Consider the following 26002-nt stretch of genomic DNA (forward strand, 5'->3'; position numbering starts at 1 on the left):
AGCAAAAACTGTTAGGTATATAATTTCTTATTGAAAAAACATATTTTTGAGTTATTCTTGGCTGAAAATTGGCCATTGCCATTGAAAATTAACACCTTTTCGGACGGTTTTTTGCGAATACCTTAAAAACTATGCAACTAACTAAAAAAACAATGTAAAACATTTTTGTAGTTTATAAAAAAACAAAGAGATTTGTTCCTTCGTAAATCTTCTAGTTATAATACAAAAAGCGATATGGTAGGTGAAAATAGTTTGTTTTTTTGGTGCATGCTCAAATCGGTGTGTTCAAGTCGAAGTAACAGAGAAACGGTCGATTATAGGTGTATAATGCTGCCAATACTTTTTATAGTGCTTGAAAGGACCTTTAAAATGTGCAATATTAAATGTCGATTACATTCAAAATAAACGAGATATGCTGCAAAAAAATTTATGGCTAATGTATTTTAAGAAAAAAATGAGAAGTATATTTATCCTCTCATCTACCAGAATTTAAATGCATCGTTTTACTTCTACAATACCTTTTATTATAGTGTTATTTCTATGTTCCAAAATGTTGTTCTGAAGCTATTTTCTTGTGGCATATTTACAATTTTAACTATTTATAATGGGAAATAAGCCACAATATTATTAAAAAATGGTTTTTATTTTTAATGTTCCAAAAGTTGGAGGAGTTTAAAATAAATGGTTATTGAAAAAAAAAGATCAAATTATAGAGCACATTTTTAAGCTTTCTTAAAATCTTCCTTTTTCTCCATGTAGCTCGAAAATGATAAGAAATAAGAAAAAAAGGGGACCGTACAAAAATGTAGGTTTTTTTAGATAAAAAATTTGCTTTTAATTTTAATTACTGTATCTCGTATCATTTTCAAGTTACATGAAGAAAAAGGAAGGTCTTTAAGAAAATTTAAAAATGAGCTCTATAATTTCATCTTATTTTTTTCAAAAACGATTCATGTTACATAAACCCGTCCAAGTTCTTGAACATAAAAATAACACTATAATAAAAGGGATTGTAAAAGGAAAACGATGTATTTAAATTCTGGTTGATGAGGGGTTAAATATACTCATTTTTGCTCAAAATACATTAGTCATCCATTTTTTTTTGCGGCATATCTCGCTTATCTTGAATGTAATCGACATTTAATATGGCTCATTTTTATGGTTCTTTCAAGCACTACAAAAAGTATTGGTAGCATTGTACATCTAAAATTGACCGTTTCTCTGTTATTTCAAGTTGAATACACCGGTTTGAGCATGCACCAAAAAATAAAGTTTTTTCAATTACCATATTGCTTTTTGTATTATACCTAGAAGATTTATGAAGGAACGAATCTCTTTTTTTATGAGCTACAAAAATGTTTTATATAGTTTTTTTAGTTGATTCGTAGATTTTAAGGTATTCGCAAAATACCGTCCGAAAAGGTGTCATTTTTCTTCTTCGGAATTTTCGGATTTTTTTTTCTCTTCGGAATATATTAAAAAAATATTGGGATGGCCGGTAAATGAACTCGGTTTGCCCGATCAAGTTTAGCGTAGTAACAACTAGAAATTTTGGCAATAATGGTTAAATATGTTATACTTTTGGGGCTCAATCACTTCTGAACAGTATAACCGATTTTGGATCATTAAAGATGGGTTTGAAAGGTATTGAGACCTTGTGTCTGACGCACTCCAGATCAAACATGATATATCCTATTCCACGAATATACGTCTGTTTTGGATTACTTCGACAACGAATATTTTAGTGTGCAAAATATGAAGAACGAAAATAAATTACATTGCTGTTTATTGGAATAATTATTAAAGCCATGTACTTCTTATGTTACACACTGAAATATTCGTTGTCGCGATAATCCAAAACAGACGTATGTTGGTGGAATGAACCATATCTAAAGGTATTATAGGATTTAGTGAGGTTAAAAACACTTTTCCCATAGAAAATACATTTTTTGATTATACTTATGAGGCCTATAACGTAAATATTTAAATTTTCCTAGATCTGAGGTATAAACCTTTAGACACGTCTGGAGTTCTCCAACAAACGCTCAGTTATTGACGCAATTCGTAGGTGGAAAGTTTTAGTAATTATCAGAAAACCAGAATTTTCAAAGATTAATTTTTTCACTTTTTCGGCTATACTGAGCCATAATTATGTAATGAGCCATAATATTGTGTATGTCCGATCCTGACTGCTTAGGGACCAGTATACCCGTACCAAATATCTTAGATAACTGGTAGGATATATGTACCTATATATACAGGGTGTCCCGAACAGGTTGGTCATAAATTATACCACACATTCTGGGGTCAAAAATAGTTCGATTGGACCTAACTCACCTTAGTACAAATGTGCTCATAAAAAAAGTTACAGCCCTTTGAAGTTACAAAATGAAAATCGATTTTTTTCAATATATCGAAAACTATTAGAGATTTTTATTGAAAATGGACATGGGGCATTCTTATGGCAGGAACATCTTAAAATAAAATTATAGTGAAATTTGTCCGCCCCATAAAAATTTTAAGGGGGTTTTGTTCCCTTAAACCCTCCCAAACTTTTGTGTACATTTCAATTAATTCATTATTGTGGTACCATTAGTTAAACACAACGTTTCTAAAACTTTTTTGCCTCTTGGTATTTTTTAGATAAGCCAGTTTTTATCGGGATGCGGCTTCTTTTTTAATATGTTTACATACAAATTTTATGGGGGTTTTGTTCCTTTAAACCTCCCAAATGTATGTGTACGTTCCAATTAAACTAATATTGTGGTACCATTAGGTAAACACAGTGTTTTTAAAACTTTTTTGCCTCTTAGTCTTTTTTTGATAATTCACCTTTTATCGAGATGTGGCTTCTTTTTCAAAATATACCTAATAGTGTAAATTATAAATAAATTTTCAGATTATTAACAGCTCTCTATAATCGTACTTACCATATACAAATATTTGGTGGATTCGACAAATATTCAAAATATCTCGATAAACACTGGCTGATCGAAAAAGTACTAAGACGCAAAAAAGTTTTAGAAATATTGTGTTTACCTAATAGTGCCACAATAATAATTTAATTGGAACGTACACAAAAGTTTGGGGGGGTTTAAAGGAACAAAACCCCCATAAAATTTTTATGGGATGCACAAATTTCACTTTAATTTTTTTTAAGATGTGCTAGTATAAGAATTCCACATGTTTATTTTCAATAAAAAATCACTAAAAGTTTTCGATATATGAAAAAAAATCTATTTTCATTTTGTAATTTCAAAGGGCCGTAACTTTTTTTGTGTGCACTATTGTATATAGGTAAGTGCGGTTCAATCAACCTATTTTTGACCACAGAATCTGTGGTATAATTTATGACCAATCTTTTCGGGACACCCTGTATATTTGAATAACAGCATAACTAAGAAATAAATTTTATGAAAAATCCTTTGTAAAAGGTATACAATTTTTTAATAAAATCCCATTAAGGGCTACATCACAAAACTTTTTCGATTTATAGCATCAGTGTTAAGAAGTTTAATTGCAAGCTGAGCCACCAAGGATATGAGTGTGAAAACCCTTTAAATGGTATATAATTATGTTATAATCTCATATTTGTTTAAAATTCCATAATATGGGTAATATTTATAAAGAAATATGCCATTCGGCACGGTATGACTCTCCCATCAAGTGGGTTGCTAAGCGCGTTGATGTGTATCTACATAACGATAGTTAGATGGCAACCTGTCGCATGAACACACACACCAACTCGCTTTACAACCTACGTGATGGGAGGGTCATACTGTGCCAAAGGGCATAATTCTTTATAAACATCCTTCCTACGGAATTTTAGGCAAATATGAGATTGTAACATAATTATATATCATTTAAAGGGCTTTCACACTGATATTTCTTTGGTGGCTCAGCTTGAAATTAGCCTGTTTTTAACACTGATGATGATCTTGTTAAAAATCGAAAACGTCCCTGCGATGTAGCCCTTAAAGGGATTCTGTTAAAAAAATTTATACCATTTATTTTATTTAATGAAGGATATTTCATTAAAATTTTATAATTCACATAGAGCAGCATAAATTTTTATGATACATATAGTAGGAAAAATTAAAGAATACCCATGAACGAACATATAAAACACGCTGTATTTTCCTGTCACCGTGTCATACAAAAAATTGGCCAGCGCAAGTACATGTAATAATTATTATTACTTGTACTTGCGCTGGGCAATTTTCTTTGTGACACGGTGACAGGAAAATACAGCGTGTTTTATATGTTCGTTCATGGGTATTCTTTCATTTTTCCGACTGTACACGATGGTATACAGCCAGCTACAGTAAAATTATTTCTTTTTCTTGTGGGTTTTTTAAAAAATAAATCAATAGGTTGATGTTAAAAATTAATAGGATTAGGCTTTTAATTTTTAGATGAAAAATACTCTTTGAATAGCTTGATATATTAACGTAGACGTCTTATACGTTATCTAACAGACACATAGTTACAGCATACCGTTAGATCAATTAGAAATCAACGCAGTTAAAAGAGTTATTAACCTAATGGATATACATCAGGCAAATAATATTATGAACAATCGTGACTATCAACATTAGAAGATGGAAGATGGGTTCGTTAAGAGAATGTCATCAGGTGTGCGCAAGTTATCAATTGCATCCGTAAAACGCAAAAGAATCATGTAATAGCAATAAATTGCAATTTTACTTTCGCTTTCGCAGATAACTTTGGAATGCGGATTAATTTTTTATCGAAAGCGTAGGCAAATCTGGCCGTTTGGGGGAGTAGAAAAAACGGTGGCTTCTGCGAAAACATCAAATTATTTTTAACATCGAAAAAGGTGTAATATTAAGTGAAATACTTAAAAATAAAAAAAAAACAAAGACGCAGATCTAAAGTTTCGAGATATAATAAAGACATTTTTTCTGGTATTTTTATTGTAGTAAATGTGACCTAATTACTTATTTTTGAAAATAGTTTCAAAAGTAGCTAATCTATTATTAGAATCCGAATGAAAACATATACATAATTAGGTGATAGAAAACACCAGAATATACGACAGAGATCGAAAGTCTACAGGATTACTCCACATATAACTATTCCAAAAAGCAACAAGGGAAATAAGCAGAAAGATAATATACAATGCCGACAAAAAATCTTTACATTGCCAAATAAATCACTAAATTTTTTCTGCTTTTGTGTAGGGTTTAAGGAGAGGGGATAATGTACTCTCACGACGACAGTTTAGTGGAAATATAGGAAGTGCAGGGCTGTCTTGTCCTTATTCTTGTCCTCTCTCTCTTGTCGTTTTTCCATTACTGAGGATCGTGATTTCTTATATTTCTAACAATGTTTCTCCATTGCTCTCTATCTTCAGCTGCTTCTTCGCAGAATGAGTTTCCAGCTAAATTCTTTATTTGGTCGGACCATATAGTTGATGATCGTCCTCTTGATCCTCTCCCAGGAACGTTTGAGGAACTTCTGCGAACCACGTGACCAAATAATTGCAGTATTCGTTGCTAACATATTGTGGACAGCCTTTTTTAATCTTGAGTTGGTTTATAATGGAAACGTTTGTCCGATGAGCTGTCCAAGGTATGCGCAGCATTCTTCTCCAGCACCACATCTCAAAGGCATCAATTCTTTGGCGCTCGCATGCGCGAAGCGTCAAAGTCTCTAGTCCGTATAGACATATTGAAAATACAAGGGCATTCACCAGTCTCATATTGATATTTTGAGAGATAGATCTGTCTTTCCAAACTTTATTTAGGCGATTCATCGCATATTTTGCCATACCAATACGTTTCCGAACTTCTGCTCCACAGTTACTATCGATAGTTATACTAGACCCGAGATAGACAAAGGTGTTTATTATCTGGGATTCCTGTAACATGTTAGTCAGTTGAATAGTGTCGAATCTGTCGATCACCATTATTTTTGTCTTAGCTTTATTGAGTTTCAGACCAATTTTATTGCTTTAGTAGTCAAATCTTCGCAGGAGATCAAACATTTCTTGCTCATTTGCTGCTATAAGTGTAGTGTCATCAGCAAATCTTAAATAGGAGATTTTCGTACCAGCTACTGTTACTCCATCGGTCTTTCTAAAACCATCCTCATGACATGTTCACTATAAATGTTAAATACGTCAGGTGACAACACGCATCCTTGTCTAACACATCTTTCAGTTTTGAATTGGTTTGAGAACTTCTGATCTAGTCGTACTGTCCCTATATTGGACTGGTACAGATTTTTAATAAGTGTCACCAGGTGTATTGGTGCGCCCATTTCTATTAAAACTAACCACAGATTTATCCAGCTTACACAATCAAATGCCTTTTGGTAGTCAACGAAGCATATAATCATAGGTACTTGAAATTCTCTAGCCTTTTCAATGAGTTGTCTCAGGTTCAGGATTTGTTCCCTTGTACCTTTACCCTTTACAAACCCCGCTTGTTCCTGGGGTATTTGGTAATGTAGCTAGGTTTTTAATCTGTTTTTGTTGATATGCAACCATATTTCACGAGCATGTGTTATTATTGACAGTGTGCGGTAGTTTTCACATCTGGTAGTAGTTCCTTTTTTGTGTAGCGGGATATAAATTGAGGTACACCAATCAGATGGCCATTTTCCTGAATTCCAAACAACGATACAGATAGAATGAATGATATGTAATCCTTTGTCACCTAGTAACTGTAGTATTTCACATGGTATTGAATCAATGCCTGGGAATTTATTTCTCTTCAGTGATTTAATTGCATCTTTGACTTCAGCGAGTAAGACAGTAGGTTCTCTAGGGTAGTCCAAGTATGTTAAAATTAGGGCGAGCAACTATGTGACTGTTCTGGACCAACATTTATTCAACGTTTGTGAAATTCACGTATTCGACTTCTTTATGCACTATGGTGCCACTGCTCACAAGACCAAGACAGTGACAAACTTCTTAAATGATCACAATATCGACGTATAGGAACTGCCAGGTAACTCGCCCAACATTACTCCCATCGAGAAGGCCTGGAATATTATGAAAAATAAGGTTCAAGAGAGTCGGTCAACAGCAAGAGCATCATAGGCTGAAGTAATATCAGCTGTAAGAGGAGTTAAAGAGGTTGTGTTTGACCATGGAAGCGGAATATTTCTTTATGCTTGCTCTTCACTAAAAGGGTGATATGTAAAATAATTAAAATAATAATTATTATCCTGGTTTATGCCATTGCTTTATTAACTCTGTAAAGATTTTTTTGCCGGCAATGTATATCACAGAAGCTGATTGAGTCAAAACAAGCTGGGCAAACAAATTCTTGGTAACAGAAATATAAATAAAAATACATCGTTCCAAGGTGATGAACTTGGATTTCTGTACATGGTTTTGTACAGAAGGAAGGAAAAAAGTTAAGAAAAAAGCTTACATGAAATACATTTCAACCAAGACACAAGAATCATGCGATAAATTAGGTACAAAACAATCAGAAAAAAAAACACACGCACTTGTACCAAGAATAAAAAATGATCACTGGGAATGTTTTTCGAAAGAATTGGAACATGATTTTTATGGTCTGCAAAAGGAAGTATGGCGCTTTATAAGAAGTCAAAAAACGCGGTAAAGGAAGTAATAGAAACAAAGCACATAAAAAGGGTAGAGGAGCTCAGTCAAACGGTATATTATGAAAGGTATAAACGGTTTATTAGCAACAGGTTGACTTATAAAATGGATTATTAACAACGGATAGAACAGGCTAGCTTCCGAGAAGGATATAGTACAGCAAGCCATCTGCTGTGAATGAGAACATTGATGCTGATGGAAGAAAAATGAATACCAACTTATTTATTTATGTCTTGCCTTCTCAGGCCATGAAAAGGTATTTTACAGTATCGAGGTGTGAGCCATAGAACAAGCTATTAATAGTTGTAGAATATATTTGATATATTATAGGCAACTAATGAAACTTAACTATGATAGTAGAGCTAGACGAAAATACAAATTCCACACCTATCAAGAGAGAAATTGTTAGACAAGGCAACGTAATATCGCCAAAATGTTTGCTCTAGCTGTAGCCTCTAGCTCTAGATTGAGGGTAGACAACTGAAGAAGAGCAGCCAGAGACAGAGATACTTGGAGGTGGATGCTGGAGGAGGCCAGGGCTTGACTTGAGCTCTAGCGCCATAGGAAAGAGAGAGAGAGAGAGAGAGAGATATAAATAAAGTTTGCTCTAGCTTTAGAAGACGTCTTCACAACTCTAAATTAGTCAACATTTGGCATCATCGTTAACTGAAATAATAGAGAACAAATGTGAGGGAATACAAACTGTGGTGGGGGAATTTGCAGACAGCTCCCATTACGATCCCAGTAGAATGAGTCAAAGAAATCTACCTAGGCAACATTCTGAAACTTGAAAATGAGAAAAAAGTACGAAAATCACTAGAAGATCAAGAATGGCATGAGCAGTATTTGGAAAACTCAGTTGGATGCTTAAGAACCACAAAATAGCTTAATACTTGAGGAGCAAACTGTTCAACCAGGCATCCTTCCTATATTATAATAATATGGATGCCAAACCTGGACCCTAGCAACAAAATGGAACAAATTGGAAGTAGGCTTCTTAGGGTAGAGATCGAAGGAAAGATTTAGGAGAGGCCTATGTCCAACAATGGCCGACATGAGGCTGAGAATAGAAATTTCTGAAACAAATAATATTTCAGAGGGTGAAATGGAGAAAAAGAATATGTCTGAATTTCAGGCATATTCTATCACACAGAGAGTATTGAGAATATACAATATAAAAACAATTAACAAAACACGCTATTTGAATCATTTTTAATTGAGCAAAATACAAAATTTTGGAAATTTGTTTTGAAAATTCAGAAAATTTGGAAAAATTCAAAAAAGTGAATATTTTAATTAAATTGTTTGGTTAAAAAAGCCAATATTAAACCAAAAATTTGGAAAACATAATTATTGTTCAGACGCTAGCTCAAATTAATCCAACGCGCAACGTGGCAATCGTGCCATCAATATTTTAAAACGTTGATGGATTCAACCGTTACTTGATGGAAGTTGATTTTATCTAACAATAAAACACTGAAAACGTTTGTTTTCTATACTTCCACAAAATTTATTATAACTATGTGACTACAGCTGTTTCGGCAGAGTGCCTTTCTCAAGTGATTTATCTTACTATGGGTTTGCTTTTTTTAAGTCTTTAACTGAAGAGGTTGAGGAGTGAGGAGCTGTTTGTCTGGAGTTGGTCATTCAGAATTATATCTGTATTTTTTAATTTATTAATTTCCATAGATTCTAATAAAGATAGCTTAAGGCCTTTATTTTGAATATGCAGAATTTGAAACTCTGCATTAAAAGAATGATTATGATCTAGAAGGTGAAGAGCGTATGTAGAAGTGTCTGTTTTTCTATTGTTGAAAGCCCTTTTGTGTTCTGCTATCCGTTTGTCAAAGGTTCTGCCAATTTGACCGATGTAAGTTTTCGGACAGTCACCACAAGTTAGTTTGTAGACACCACTCTGTAGTTGTTTTCTCTTTCGGCTTCTATTGTTCTTAATATATTTGCTTAAATTGTTGTTAGTTCTGAAAGCTGGTGTTATTACTTTCTTTTTTATGTATCTGTGGCGGTGTATAGACTAATTTCAGGGCTTCCTTATGGAGTTTTTGGTTTAAAATTTTATTAATTGTTTGTTCGTTATAGTCATTGTTTACTGCTATTTGTTTAATGATGTTCAGTTCTATTTCGAAGTTGTTTTTTGACATGAGAATTTCTGTCAGTCTATGTATCATACTATGGTCTGTTAATTTGTGTTGTGTAGAATAGGATGATGAATTGTGTATAGTTGTGTCAGTATGGGTAGGTTTATGATATATGGAGAACTCATGTTTGTTGTGTAGTCTGGTAATTGTTACATCTAGAAAGTTTTCTGTTCTGTTTCTATTGTAAACTCAATATTACTATGAAGTGAATTAATGTATGATAGAAATTGGTCAAATTGCCTGTTAGTTCCTGTAACTCGAGACAAACAGCTCCCCACTCCTCAACCTCTTCAGTTAAAGACTTTAAAAAGACAAACCCATAGCAAACTAAATCACTTGAGAAAGGCACTCTGCCGAAACTGCTGTAGTCACATAGTTATAATAAATTTTGTGGAAGTATATAAAACAAACGTTTTCAGTGTTTTATTGTTAGATGTTTTAAAAGGGTTCAATAAATGCAGTAAAAAAAGGCAGTCATTTTATTTCTCTTAGTGAAAGTTTAAAGTTTAACTTTTATTTATATTTTCATATCCAATGTCAAATCAATAATTCTAACTAGCTATATAAAGATGTTCAGACTATATCATCTGTTACCACAAATTGTTTCATTACATAATATTGGTTTGTTCTGTTAGTTTTTGCCATATACTGTATAGAACTATTATAATAACTACTACGACGAAACAAAGTATTCAATGTCAAGTATAATTATTAGACCTTCAAGAATTAATTCAAGATAAATATTTGATTTCTAGGAAATGTAGACTGCAATGTAACTGTAATGTGATAAATGTTATATACTGACAGATTGATCTTATTCATAATAAAACATGTATTTTATTCAACCTTACTATTTTGCATAAACAAGTAATATTGTCTAATGTAGCTAAAAGACAACCTATTATTATTTATAGTTGAGTATCAAAATTGTAGACACTTAGTTATTGTCAAAAAATAGCTATAAACAATTTAATTCCCCAATAATAAACAAAGAAATTGTCGTTTACTAAACTTAAATCCAACTTAGAACTCAAGATATTGTACAATTAGTGCATACAGCAAATTCCAAGTTGCAAAATAAGTATTTTTCGGAGCTTTGTAGATCGTAACTCGGCTTCTACGAATGAAAATTACACTGTGTAGAATGCATAAAACGTAGTATATGCTAATGCTTCAAGTATGTACTACTAGATTTTTGAAGTTTTTACTATACTTACAAAGCATTTACTTTCCTCCGTAGCATATGTTACTATTTAACAGATACATAGAAGAATTTACTACGCTTTTGAAGTATGTGCTAGTTTAGTACTATTTGCTTCAGTTTATGATGATAGTCAGTTTGGATTCAGAAACAGACTAGAAACCAGAGAGGCGTTATTTGCTTTTAATGTGTTAGCTCAAAGATGCATGGATATGAATGTAGATGTGCACGTTTGTTACATTGATTTTGAAAAAGCATTTGACAACGTAAGACATAAAGAATTAGTCCAAATTCTAAATACAAAAAACATAGACAAAAGGGACTTACGAATAATAATAAACCTCTACTGGACTCAAAGAGCACAAATTGTAGTAAATAACTAACCCAGTTCAGAAACTGAAATCAGGAGAGGAGTTAGGCAGGGATGTATTATGTCTCTCTTACTATTTATTGTATATAGTCAAGCCATGTTTAAAGAAGCATTACTATCTCAAAGTAAAGGAATAATAATTAATGGAAGATCTATTAACAACATAAGATATGCAGATGACACCGTGATTATGGCAAGCTCTGCTGAACAACTCCAATTACTGCTACAAACCATACAAACAGTTTCTGTGAAAAATGTGGAGCAAAAATGAATATAAAAAAGACCAAATACATGATAATAACAAAGAAACAAATATACAAACAAACATACATTTGGAGAATGTACCGATAGAAAGAGTAGATAAATACAAATACCTAGGAACCTGGATTTCACACAATAATGATCAAACAACGGAAATAAAGGCTAGGATAGAAATAGCAAGAAATTCATTTGTAAAAATGAAAACAATTCTCTGCAACAAAGACCTTAGATTAGAACTGAGAGTAAGAGCTTTGAGATGCTACGTGTTTTCAATACTGAAATATGGACTGGAAAGCTGGGCATTGAAGCAAGAACACATAAATAAGCTACAGTTCTTTGAAATGTGGTGTTACACGAAGATGCTTAGAATAGCATGGACACAGAAAACAGCGAACACGGAAGTATTTCGAGAAATAGACAAACAATAGGAAATTATAAACACGATAAAAATAAGAAAGTTACAATATCTATGACGCATAATGAGGGGACAACGATATGAACTGTTAAGATTGATCATACAGGGAAAGATAGGAAGAGGAAGGAGTACTGGAAGAAGGAGAGTGTCATGGTTGAAGAATTTAAGGGATTGGTTTAAGTGCAGTTCAATCAAACTCTTCAGAGCAGCGGTAGATAGAGTAAAGATAGTGATGATGATATGCAACAATGCAACCTCCGATTAGGAGACGGAACCTAAAGAAGAAAGAAGCTTTAGTTTAAGTGAATTTGTTAGATGGACGACTTCGGCGTAGGTGTTTTTTTTCTTACAACATGGCAGCATTTATGAATGTGCCTCGTAGAAAAATCTAACTAGGAAGAAGAGACTTAATTTTTGAGGTCATTGTTTTCCCAAATAAAATTTAATAATTCTCAAGCAGATTAACAAATAACAATTATTGTTCATTTTTATCCTCGCGTAACTCTTTGGTCGCTTCAGAATCTGAGTCACTCATTTTTACTCATGTACAGTTATAATAATTAGGTCGTATAAATATGAATTCACAAATCACAAGCACACATAGAAAACTATATACAGTCGGAAAAATGAAAGAATACCCATGAACGAACATATAAAACACGCTGTATTTTCCTGTCATCATGTCGCAAAGAAAATTGCCCAGCGCAAGTACATGTAATAATAATTATTACATGTACCTGTGCTGTCCAATTTTTTGTGTGACACGGTGACAGGAAAATACAGCGTGTTTTTTATGTTCGTTCATGGGTATTCTTTAATTTTTTCTACTGTAGTTCCATCACGACTGATGTAAAGCAGACACGGCTGGCGCAACGCTTATTACTAGATTCTTCGACTCAGTAGTAGGTATAGTCGGTTCGCTAAACTCAGTCTCAACTGGCTAGTGATTCTGGTAGGTAATTTTTTTGTTTTGGCAAAATTACTAACTATTTAGTAATTATTTTTTGCCAATTTTACCAAATTGACAAAATTATTTACTAAAATTACTAGCCAGTTTTGTCTGAGTTTAGCGTACGGACTATACCTCTGTTGTGTAGTATGTTCTTCTCAACAATAGCACATACTTTTATGTAAAAGGAAATGCCACAAAGTAGTTACTATTTGCTGTTGCAATTACTACGCATCTACTACTCATTTTAAAGCTTAATTCAGATACTTCCAAACAAAGTTATTTTAATTACTTCATCTTTATTTATGTTAAAGTTATACCCGTTTGAACTTATAATTTTATTAAAAACATTGTACAATGATTTATTTATAAGCGTTTTTTATCAAATTTGGCCAATAAAAATTTATAGTTTAATTAACATTAATTACAAAAGAACTCAAAAGGAACATTTCCAGCTTAGTAAAATGTTCGTAGGTTATTATTTTCGTAAAAAGCTGAGATTTCTTATATATCGATGCAGATGCACGAGAGAAAATGTTTTTAAAAATAGTATTAATATATAAGAACAAATTCCTTTTTAGTAATATTTCTGAAATCATATTGTTACATGTTTTTTCTTCTAGCTTAGTACAAAAAAAAAACGAAAAAGAGGTAAAAAGCTAATAGACTAAAAGGTGATATGAGGTACTATTTGATGATTTAGTTATAAGAGTATATGACAACATTTTATTAGGACCTTCAAAAATGAAAAATAAAGATATCGTATATATAATAATATATAAATTATAATTTGTATCGAGAGGTTAGTGCGCGAGCATTTTCGCTGTGAAGCCGATCTTGAACTTCAAAGCGCTCTATTGAAATATCGATATCCTGTAAACCCTAAACAAATTAATGTGCAAAGTTTTTAAGAAAATTATAGCTTCAAACAAGTACAACTTTAACACAAATAAAGATAAAGTAATGTAACTAACTTTTTTGGAAGTCTATGACTTAAGCTTTAAACTGAGACCTTGTAAAACTCATTTTCATTTGTAGAAGCTGATTTACGGTCGAAAAAGCTTCGAAAAATCCTTTTTTTTTGCAATTTTCACTATGCGCTAATTTTACTATATCTTGAGTTCTAATTGATAGATTTCAGTTAATAAGCGCCATTTTCTCTTTTTTATTAAAGAACAAATTTTATTTGAAAATTTCTTATCTCTTTTAGTTTATAAGCTAGAGCCTTATAAACAATTAAATTGTGTATAACAATTTTTTGACCATTCGGATCGAAATCTACCCTCAAAATTTGTAATCAGCAGCCAAAAATCTATACAAAAACGTTGAGTTTGCCCATCCGAATTGAAAAGACCACTGTGATCTGGCTGGAGCCTATACTAGGTTTGGTGCGGTAGAAATTAAAAAATATATATTCGGTATACCTATGCCGTTTCTAAGCGACTTTTTAGGGGCAAACCGCTTGCCTAATATAAGAATTATATACAATCATCTCGGAGACGAGACCTTTCCATTTGTGTCCAAAAATGTGACCTTTTCAAGGGTTAATAAAATTTATAAACAATATTTTAAACACAAATTTACACTTACCGCAGGTAGTTTCATCAGACCCATCCTGGCAATCCTTTTCCCCGTTACAAAAGAGCCCTCTTTCTATACACTGACCATCTCCGCAGGCCAATTCACCTTCGTTACATACGGGTTTGTCCGTAAACAACATGGGTTTTACCCGCCGCTCTTTGTTTTTCAATTTGCAGTTTTTAACTGAGTCCTTCCAGTCGCATGTTTGCTTTTCGATGTCGAAATATAGACCGGCTGGACAACGAATGGCTTGCAGGCCCTTTAAAAAAAAAGGTATGTTACATGGATGTGGAAGTGAGAAATATTGTTAAAAATAATAGAAAATGTGTGGTAATATGTATTAGCAAACACTATGACCTATACACGGGGCAAAATGCATGGGGAAAAATGCACGAGACAAAATGCAGATTTTACCGCTTTCATGATTACATCCCTCCGTTACGCGTGGGGACGTAACGTAACTTTTCATGGATCCCGGTAAAATCTGCTTTTTAGCCCTTATCTATTTTAGACCAGGGCGCATCTGTAAAAATATTAGTACATTTGGACGTTGAGAGGTGACTCATATTTTTTGCAGAAATTGCTTGAAAATAACTCATGTAATAATATTTGAGTTATCCTCCCACTCAAAAAGATCCGGAACATTGTTTAAATAATCAAAATATCAAAAAATGAAGGAAAAATTCGATTTTTTTCTTCGTTTTTTGATTATAGCTTTAAAAGTGTTCATTTTCGAGAAAAGTTGTACTGTTGACATAAAAGTTGCTTAATTAAATTTCCTGCAACATAGGATTCGTTAAAATTTTTTAAAATTGTCACCCTTGTTGCAAAATAGCAATAATGGTGAAAAAATGATAAAAAACAAGTATTCGCATTTTACGTTTTTCAACCATTTATGCTACACCTAGGAACTTTGAAATCCAGCTTTCGCAAGAAAAATTCATTTTTTCAAAATGTTGCAGGACTGAAAATAAATGAGACAGCAAGTTGAATTTTTTTTACATATAGAAGAATACTGTACTTTTCATTTGCAATCTGCAAAATTAAAATCGGTTAACCACTACGGCGTCAGGAATTTTTTAAATAAACATTATTTTTTGATGCTACGCGCAGGACAGCGGATAGTTTGCTGTGATTGGGCATTCTAATGACTTTTGATACACATGCCTACAGAAAAAAAAATTGTTTTGGTACCATGAATCTGTAAGCTGATTTTTACTATATTAGGGGCGCTAAATCGAAATATGGATTTCGTTTTATTGTATCAGCTCTAGTTTTATGGATATGACAAAAATTCGAAATTAGAGTCTTAATATTTGAGATAATGAAGAATATCTATTCAAAGGAATGTGCATTGTTAATTAAACTTATTCCTCAGTATATATTTGTTGTTCTCACTGTATTGTGCCTTGTTTATACAAGAAATAATACTTTAATGTCGTTACGTATAATATATAAGGAAATAAAACAGCTTGGAGAGTATTTTTAAACTTTTAAAATGATACATTTACCACTTGTAAACCCATTCAGCCTCCACCTAATAATGGCTCATAGTCCATGGACCATGCTTCGCCTACATAGGAAGGAAGCTTCCCTAGATAAGTATGGAAAAACTTAAAGCTGGAATCTTTCATGGACCACAGATCAGACTTCTTACAGGGGATCCGGCTTTTGTGGGGTAAATGAATGAGGTAGAGAAAAAAGCTCGGATTTTATTTGTGGATATTATGAAAAAATTTCTGGGAAATCACAAAAGTAAAACTATGCTGAGCTGATAAACCGTTTGCTGAATAACTTCCAATCACTTGAATGGAATATGAGCATCAAAGTCAACTATCTTCACAGCCACATGGACCGTTTCGCTGAAAACTTAGATAACAGAAGTGAGGAGCAAGGTGAGAGACTTCACCAAGAGATAAAAACCATTGAGGACCGCTACCAAGGAAGATGGGACACCCATATTATGGCAGATTTTTGCTGGGGTTTGAAGAGAGACTGTTTAAATGTTCATTCCAGGAAATCATGCAAACGAAGCTTTAGATGCGCCCAGTAAATTTTTTTTTTCTATTTTGTTAGTTTTTTTCTCAAAACTAATTGTATATCTGTTTCATTGTACAAAGGATTTTATTGTAGTTAAATGGCTTAATTCGCAGACGACATAGTTTTGTTCTCTGACAACCTCAAGGAGACACGTGCAATGCTACATGAACTTCAGTTAGTGTGTGCCAGTGTATGTCTTAAAATAAACATCTCTAAAACAACTAGTGGAAAAATACATATACCTTGGACACGAAATAAAGAGCACAAGAGACAACCCAACATGCGAACTACGAACAAGAATACACCTAGCATGGGCAGCCTATGGAAAACTCAAAGACATCTTTAAAAGCGATGTACCAATTTCTTTAAAACGTAAAACATGTGACCAATGTGTTTTGCCTGTGGGGACTTATGGTGCCAAAACTTTGACATTGATAGCTACAATTTCTAAAATGCTGCAAATAGCTCAGAGGAAAATGGAAAGGTCAATGCTGAGTATATCGCTTCGTGACCGAGTTGGAAATTAAGACTTAGACTAAGAACATGAGTTACCGATGCAATTTCCCGAATTGCCACCCTGAAATGGAACTGGGCCGGGCACGTCGCCCGAATCAGTGATTGGAGGTGGACGAAGAGATTACTTGAGTGGAGGCCGAAATTAGACAAAAGAAGTAGAGGAAGACCCCTACTCGTTGGACTGACGGTCTCAAAAAAATGTCAAGAAATTTGTTGCAAAATGCTTAAAATGGAGCACAATGGACAAAATGAGGGAGGCCTATGTCCAGCAGTGGACGCAAAGGGCTGGATGATAATGATGAAATGGCTTATAATATACGTATTTTTTAATTGTGTGGTTTTTATTTTAATTTAGTATATCCATATCAGCATATCCGTATTTTAATGCATAAAAGCTGGCATGACCTACGTTATCTTGAAAACTAGAGCTGATAGCGCAAAACTAAGGCCATATTCGGAATCAGCACCCGAAATATACCTAAAATCAGCTCTAAACATTTCGGCACCAAAAACACTGTAGGCCTGATAATTATTGATAAATTTTAATTTTTAGTACATTTCGATATAAATATATTAGTACATTGTTTGTTGCAAAATAAAAACACATACTCTGTCCTTAGAAATAACACTTTTTTTTTACAAAAACTTTCATTGTTTATATATTTTAAGTTAGAGAATAATAGTACATTATATACCGCGGGACTGAAGTAGTACATTTAATCCTGAAGGTAAAGTTTATGGCCCGACCGCAGGGAGGGCCATAATTTACCTGAAGGATTAAATGTACTTCAGTCGCAAGGTATATACGATACTTTTCGTACTTCCGGTATGATTTTATTAATTATTTCAATAATTTCAATCAGTTTTTTCTCTCTTCAACTCATTTAATAAACTGTCTTTAAAATAAGTTACCATAGTAACATTGCGTTGTGACAGTTATAATTTAGAAACATTGTCATTACTAGTGTCATTGTAAAGAAACATTGTTATTGATAATTATTGGTATCATGAGTGAAGAAGGTGTATCTGATATTGATAAAAGAGCAGCCGAAGTAGGTGAAGAATTGTTACCACCGAAATCTAGAAAACTATACGAGCAGCAGTACGATGCTTTTAAAAAGTGGTGCCGCTTAAAAAATGTGAGACAACCTACTGAAAATGCGCTGTTAGTCTACTTCGATGATAAATCAAAAGCGGTTTGTGCCTCAACTCTCTGGGCACATTACTCAATGCTGAAATCGGTTATTAACATTAGAGAAGATATTGATATAAGTAAATTTCCAAAATTATTAGCTTTTTTGAAGAGAAGAAATGAGGGATTTAAGCCAAAGAAGTCAAGAATTCTCACGTCTGAGCAGGTAGATCAGTTCTTACGGGAGGCTCCGGATGATAAATATTTAATGCTTAAGGTAAATTTGGAAATTTGTTTATATTCAGAAATTTTAAGAAATCAATTTTTTTGTAGGTTGCACTTATTTTGGGCGTTGCGGGAGCTTGTCGTGGAAAAGAGTTGGTTGATTTAGAAATCGACGATGTGAGAGATTTGGGCGATTCCTTCCTAATTGCGATTAGAAACACCAAAAATAAAATTGACCGAAATTTTGTGATCAAAAATTCAGAAAACAGTGCCATCAGTTTTGTGGCGATATTTCGGAAATATGTGGCATTGCGAAAGACAGGGACAACTCATTCAAAATTTTTTGTTCAATACATCAACAAAGAATGTACTACGCGAGTAGTAGGAAAAAACATGTTTGGTACAATTCCACGGCAAATAGCAGCTTTCTTGAAATTAGAAAATGCGACGTCTTATACGGGACATTGTTTTAGACGCAGATGTGCGTCTTTGTTAGCTGATTCGGGAGCAACAATAGACGTGCTGAAGAGACATGGAGGATGGAAATCCTCCAACGTGGCCGAGGGATATATTGAATCGTCTATTAAAAATAAACAAAAAATTTCAGATAAAATATTTGGTCAAGTCGCCGATTCGTCCACTATAGTTATGCCACAGTCCTCATTCTCGCTTCCTGTTTCCGCAGGATCTTCGAAACAAACACCAGTTCAATATGAAAAGGACCTATCTGTTACTCGTCAGTTACCTGCTGCATTAACCCAGGAAAGACTGGTCAATATGACGAACTGTCACAATATTAATTTGAATATTAACGTTAATTACCATTCTAATTAATTATATTTTTCAATAAAATATCCCTTAAGTTCGTTTGTTTGTGATTTAATCGTTCCGGGAGTTTCGTCAATATTTAATCCCGGAGGGATTAAATGTGACACTTTAGTACCTGTCACAAGGGAGTGAAGTTGTCACTTTAGGCCCGGAAGTACGAAAAAGTTCATTATTTTTAAACATATGCAATTGTTTAAGCAATATTTTACAAACAATAATCAAATCAGTTTGATTTTTGTGGAATTAAAATATTTAAATATACCAAAATACAGAGTAAGAGAATAATATATTAGATAAAGATTGGAAGAGATTTTGGTGTAAATCAAACTTGTGTGAATCGAACACCGCTGTCCTGCGCGTAGCACTAAAAATTAATGTTTATTTAAAAAAATAGCTGCCGCCGTGGTAGTTATAGGATTTTAATTTTAAAAATTGCAAAGGTACAGTCTTCTTATATATGCAAAAAAAATTCAACTCGCTATCCGCTTTATTTTTAGTCCTGCAACATTTTGAAAAAATAAATTTTTTTTTGCAAAAGCTGGATTTTAAAATTTATTTTGCAAAATATATTGAACCGATCTTAATGAAATTTTGTAATATTGTTTTACAATGTCATATAGTTTGTGTGGGTAAAATATAAAGGTCCTAAGTGTAGCATAAATGGTTGAAAAACGTAAAATGCCAATACTTATTTTTTTATGGTTTTTTCGTTATTATTGCTATTTTGCAACAAGGGTGACAATTTTTAAAGTTTGTAGCTAATCCTATATTGTAGGAAATTTAATTAAGCAACTTTTATATTAGCGCAACTTTTCTCGAAAGTGAATACTTTGAAAGTTATAATCAAAAAACGAAGAAAAAAATCGAATTTCTCCTTCATTTTTTGATATTTTGATTATTTAAACAATGTTCCGGACCTTTTTGAGTGGGAGGATAACTCAATTATTATTATAGGAGTTAATTCCAAGAAATTTCTGCAAAAAAATATGAGTCACCTTTCAACGTCCATCTCAAAACAGATGCGCCCTGGACTATTCAGCTTTTATTGAAACTCATGCGATAGTTATTTAACCCTCCGGCGGGCGTGCTATTATTATTATTATACGTCACCGCTAACGCGAGTATATATCTACCATCTGTGAATAAGTCGATAACTCAAAAATGCAAACTTTTCGGTATGGCCATTTTAAACATTTTATAAGTTTTGAGGAATAAAAAATTTAAGATTTGACTTATCCACTTATTCGCGGATGGTACAGTATATAGTCCGTCCGCTATAACTTTTCCCATGCGGTACAATTCATTTTCACTCAAATTAAGTCAAAACATAAATTGAAACGAACGTCGATGTGTATATACATTTTTATTCTCTATACTATATACTACACACCTTGGCGTACGTTTCACTTTCTGTTTTGACTTAATTTGATTTAAAATGAATCGTACCACATGGGAAAAGTTATAGCGGACGGACTATATGTTTGCCGCTTTATAGGTAACGTACGACGGATATCATCTGTCTAGTTCAGTACGATCTGAAGTACATAATAGGTGTGGCGGCACCCTTCAATTACTATTTTGCTAAGTTTAATTTTTAATAACTTTTTCAAAATGAAATAATACGTCCCATTTAAAATTCACAAACCATATGCATAGAACGGCCTGTTAAATTTTAAGAAACGAAATATATCAGTATTTAGGTAAAATGCCTTCTCAGCTTTTAAAACACCAGGTGTTAATGGTCTGTTCAGTTTATGGAAACAAAATTCCACATGTCAATAAATCAGTCTTCCACTTCGTTAAAAACCACAGACATGTAAAACTAATGTTTGTAGTTCAGTATCGTCACAGCGGGCACCCGGTGCAGACACACCACCCACACTCGCAAAGAATAACAAACCCTCTTTCGAGAAATATTCACGCTATTTTACCGACACAAATAAATATATTATTGACAGTTTGTTGTGTACATTTATTTTAATTTCATTTAATCGTTTCGTAAACCACCACGGAACATTACGCACCGCGGCGCGCCCGACGATTTGGGTAAAATTAGCCTTGAATTTTATTTGGCTTTATTATGGTCCTGGATCCCGCGTACCAAAAAAGTTGATTAATAACAATCTGAAAATTTGTTAATATGTAGCTTAACGGTGTCTAGACGGACAAACTTTGATGTACGGGAGCACTGGAACAGGGGATGATTTAATTATGGAACAGTATAAAAATTTGGAACGTCATATTACGAAAACGTCCCATGTATTTTGTCGGACAGAACATCCAATTGATTTGTTACCCTTTCATTAAACTTTCATGCAAAAATCAGATTGCTATTACTAACCAACATTATTCCCGTCATTTGACATGTTCTTCGTCATCCACTACTTAAAATGCCCAGTTGGTGATAAACACCAGTCTGATTTTGCATGAGGGTTTAATGAAATGGTAACAAATCAATTGAAAGTTCTGTCCGACAAAATACATGAAACGTTTTCGTAGTCTGACGTTCCAAATTTTAACCTGTTCCACAATTAAAACTTCCCCTGTTCCAGTGTTCCCATACATCAAAGTTTGTCCGACTAGACACCGTTAAGCTATATTACGGTTAATTTTCAGCTTGATATTAATGTAAACTTTTTTTTGGTACGCGGGATCCAGGTCTATTACTTTTTATTTAGTATCTACACTTTTGTTTTTGTGATAGTTGGTAGTATAAAATCTTATAGGTAGTTATAGTAAAGAATTAATTGTAAAAAATTGTTTTATTAGTTTGTTACTTATAAAACAGTATATATTCATTTAAGGGATAAAAATTATAAAAAATATTTGACGGCCACAGAGTTACAAGAATTTGTTGATAACTTGTCAGATGTCGAGGATATAGTAAACTTTTTAGTGACAAAAAGGAAGGTTATGCTGAAGAAATTAATAAAAGAGACTTTAACAGCCAAAATGCTCAGGAGATTTCCAAAATCCATACTCTATGGAAATACATGAGTGTCATGATTCATTATACAATATGTCCCACTAATTTGGAACTATATGGAAAACTTTTTATTATTAAAATCCACAAGGAAAAGAAAAATTTTTCCTGTAGTTAGCTGTATAATATCAATCACAAAAATTGGAAAAATTGTTTGTAAAAGATATATTCTTTTTATTAAAAATCCGTTTAAGGGCTACATCACAACAAATCGTTTTCGATTTTATAAAAATCATCATCAGTGTTAGACAGATTGGATGCCAGCTGAGCCACAAAAGAAATATTCGGGTAAAAACCCTTTAAATATAATATGGATGCATTAAAGGTGCATACTTAAATAAAATGCCTTAGGATGGATACATGGCAACAAGGATAATGCCCTTAGGTAAGGTATTGAACTTCCCAACACGTGGGATGCAAATTGAGTTGTTTACATTCCAATGACTTAATAGCAACTCCAGTCATTAGTCCAGAGTTGCCATTAAGTCATTGGAATGTAAACAACTCAATTAGCATCACACTTGTTGGGAAATTCAATACCTTACCTAAGGGCATTATTCTTGCTGCCATGTATCCATCCTAAGGCATTTTATTTAAGTATGCACCTTTAATGCATCCATATTATATTTAAAGGGTTTTTACCCGAATATTTCTTTTGTGGCTCAGCTGGCATCCAATCTGTCTAACACTGATGATGATTTTTTATAAAATCGAAAACGTTTTGTTGTGATGTAGCCCTTAAAGGGATTTAAAAAAAAATTATACCTTTTACAAAGAATTTTTCCAATTTTTTTTATTAATAATTTTACGAAAAAGTTATTCTTCATAAAAAGTTCTGCAAAGTCTTAAACCCAACAAACTTTCTTAGGCTTATTGTGTTTATTATTTCGTATTCTTTACCCATGTCTCACAATACTTTCGTGTCCGTTTTTTTCTGCGCCCAGTCTTAAGATTGCTTCTGTAACTCCACATTTTCAAATGATTGTAGCTTATTTATGTGCCTCTTACCTTAGTGTCCAACTTTTAAGTCCATATTGTACTATCACATATACAGGGTGTCCCGGAAGATAGTGCGTTCCTTAAAGGTGTGAGTAGAATGCACCATTTAAAAGAAAACTTTCTTATAATTTTTTTTCTAAAGTCATCTGTTGCTTAAAAAAATAAAATAATGTCTTTTACTAAAATTTACATTTAGCAACCCGGTAGTTTTATTGCCAAAAGTATTAATGTATGGGCTGGGATTATTAGTAATCATCTGATTAAACCACTCGAACCGAGAAGATTCTTCTTCTCTTCTTCTTTTTATATAGACATGACTCTGTCTGTTTTTTCAATGTGCCTCTAGTAAGTTGTCGTTCCATCGTTTTCGTGGTCTTCCCACTGATCGTCTTCCTATTGGGGAACCGTCTCTCGCTGTCCTGACTACCCTATTTGTTGTCATTCGGCTTATGTGGTCATTCCGTTCTATTCTTCTGTTTCTTACCCAGTTATTAATGTTATCCACCTTGCATCTCCGTCGTATATCTGTACTTATAGCTCTGTCCCATAGAGTCTTACCATCGATTTTTCGAAGGGTTTTCATCTCCGTTGTTTCGAGCAATCTTTTTGTCCTCTCTGTGTCGGGTCGTGTTTCTGCCACGTATGACATTATTGGTCTGATGACTGTTTTGTAAATTCTGCCTTTCATTTCTTTTCCGATATTTTTATTTCTCCATATTGTGTCATTCAGGCAACCTGCGGCTCTGTTTGCTCTATTCACTTGATCTTCCACTTCTGTTTCGGGTCATCCGTAGCTAGATAGTGTGATGCCTAGATATTTAAACTCCATCACTTGTTCTATTATCTGACCCTCCACCTCCAATTTACATCTTATTAGATCTGCTGTTATAACCATGCATTTTGTCTTTTTTGAGGAAATGAACATGTTAAATTTTCTGGCTATTATGTTGAATTGATGCAGCATACGTTGTAAATCATCTTCACTTTGAGAGATTAGTATTGCATCGTCCGCATAGCAGATTATTTTAAGTTGTTTTTCTCCCATTTGGTATCCTTTTTTAGTTCTTACTTTTTTTATTATTTCGTCCATGATCAGGTTGAACAATAAAGGACTCAAGGAATCCCATTGCCGGCTTCAATTGGGTCAGTTAGTTCATCTTCCACTTTTACTTTTATTGTGTTGTTCTGGTAGATGTTTTCTATCGTTTTAATTATTCCCAGAGGTATAACAAGTGGATATCGTCCTTTAGATTGAATGGAGAAATGTAATACTCAAATTTTTTGTAACACGTTCTACCGATAGATACTTCTTGAAGACGTAGCTTGATTCTGATTGTAATAAAAATTTTTCATGTAAGTTAAAACACTGTAAAACCTTATTTATAGGCTATTGATTATATACTATAGAAAGGAACTACAACGTTAACGGGGTTTTATTACTTCATATGGTCAATGAATCTCTATATATGAAAAAACCGCGGAGTGCTACCATTTAAAGGGGTGCGTTTTTGAGAAATGGGTGAATAAGTCCCTGGGCACAGGTTACATTAGGGTGAGTTCTATGCACTTTTGGTACAAACACGTCTACATAAAAATTGTACCTGGTTAAATTTCCTATCTAAATGTAACTTTTTAAAGTCAAAGATACTGTTTTTTAACAAAAATATATTCAAAAGAAAAAGCCCAAAGAAACCCAAAAGAAAGAAATTTTGTTTTTTGTGCCATAACTTTTGTCCACGGGGATATAGGTATAGACATTGCTTCACAGAAAAAAAACTTACATATTTTCTCTTTAAAATGATGCTTACTAGAGGTCGTTAGGATTTACAGTTTTCGCAATATCATTTTTCAAAGTTCGCCACTCACAGCAATTTTGGGCAATTTTCCTTGTTATTTCGCAAATATTTTTCTGTAACTTTTTTCTACGCAACTTTAGCATATGCAATGGTACATGTAAGAGGAATAGAAATGAATTACCTTTAAAATGTTCTACTGTATAATGTTGTACGACTTCTTTTAAAGAGGTTATCTTTTTCAAGATTTTATACTTTTAACAAGTTTTTATATTTTTTACGATTATTTTTTAAATTTCCCAGTAAAACTTTTTTCTCTACGTTTAGGTATATATTATATAATAAAAAAGAAAGCTTATTCTGTTTACTTTACAATGGTGTATTATAAAAAATTCTAGGATTATTTTTGAATAAGATATGCTTTTTCAAAATGTAATAAGTACTTGCAACGATTTTTGATTTTAGGATTATTTTTTAAATTTCTCCTTATAACTTTTTTATGTGATTGTGTGTTATGATTGAATCTTATTTTTTATAGGTAATACTTTGGATCCACTTGACTCAGCCGGGCAAACTTCAAAATATGGATTAATTCCAATATTTACTGTGAAAGCTCCTGCACCACAAGCTTTGCTTGAAAAAATAGCATGTAAATGTACCAAAGGATGTACAAAAAACTGCGGTTGTAGGAAGATAGGAATTAGTTTTTCAATATTCTGCAAAGGGTGCATGTGCATGGGTACTAATTGTGGGACTCTAAGATAACTAATGTGTCAGAGGAAGATATTGAAGCTAATGCTAACGAAGAGATGGACTTTGATTTTGAAATTTCTTAAATGTCAACGTTTAAATAATTTTAACTAAAGTGATGTTTTCTAAGACTAATGTTTATGTAATTTTTGTAAAAGAAATAATTTTAAATAATACAGGTAAAAAAATATCAAAGAATCACT

At 33.0% G+C, this 26002-nt stretch overlaps 1 protein-coding gene across 1 annotated transcript in view; it reads right to left on the bottom strand.

Moving 5' to 3' along the window:
• The window catches only part of LOC114331912 (chitin deacetylase 1), a 157624-nt gene that overhangs the window by 26550 nt on the left and 105072 nt on the right, over positions 1–26002 (bottom strand). Inside the window, exon 3 of the mRNA XM_028281613.2 lies at positions 14543–14792. Coding sequence (XP_028137414.1) covers positions 14543–14792 — 250 coding nt within the window. The remainder of the gene's footprint in view (positions 1–14542; positions 14793–26002) is intronic.

Source organism: Diabrotica virgifera, chromosome 4 (assembly GCF_917563875.1).
Source record: "Diabrotica virgifera virgifera chromosome 4, PGI_DIABVI_V3a".
Classification (NCBI taxonomy): Eukaryota; Metazoa; Arthropoda; class Insecta; order Coleoptera; family Chrysomelidae; genus Diabrotica; species Diabrotica virgifera.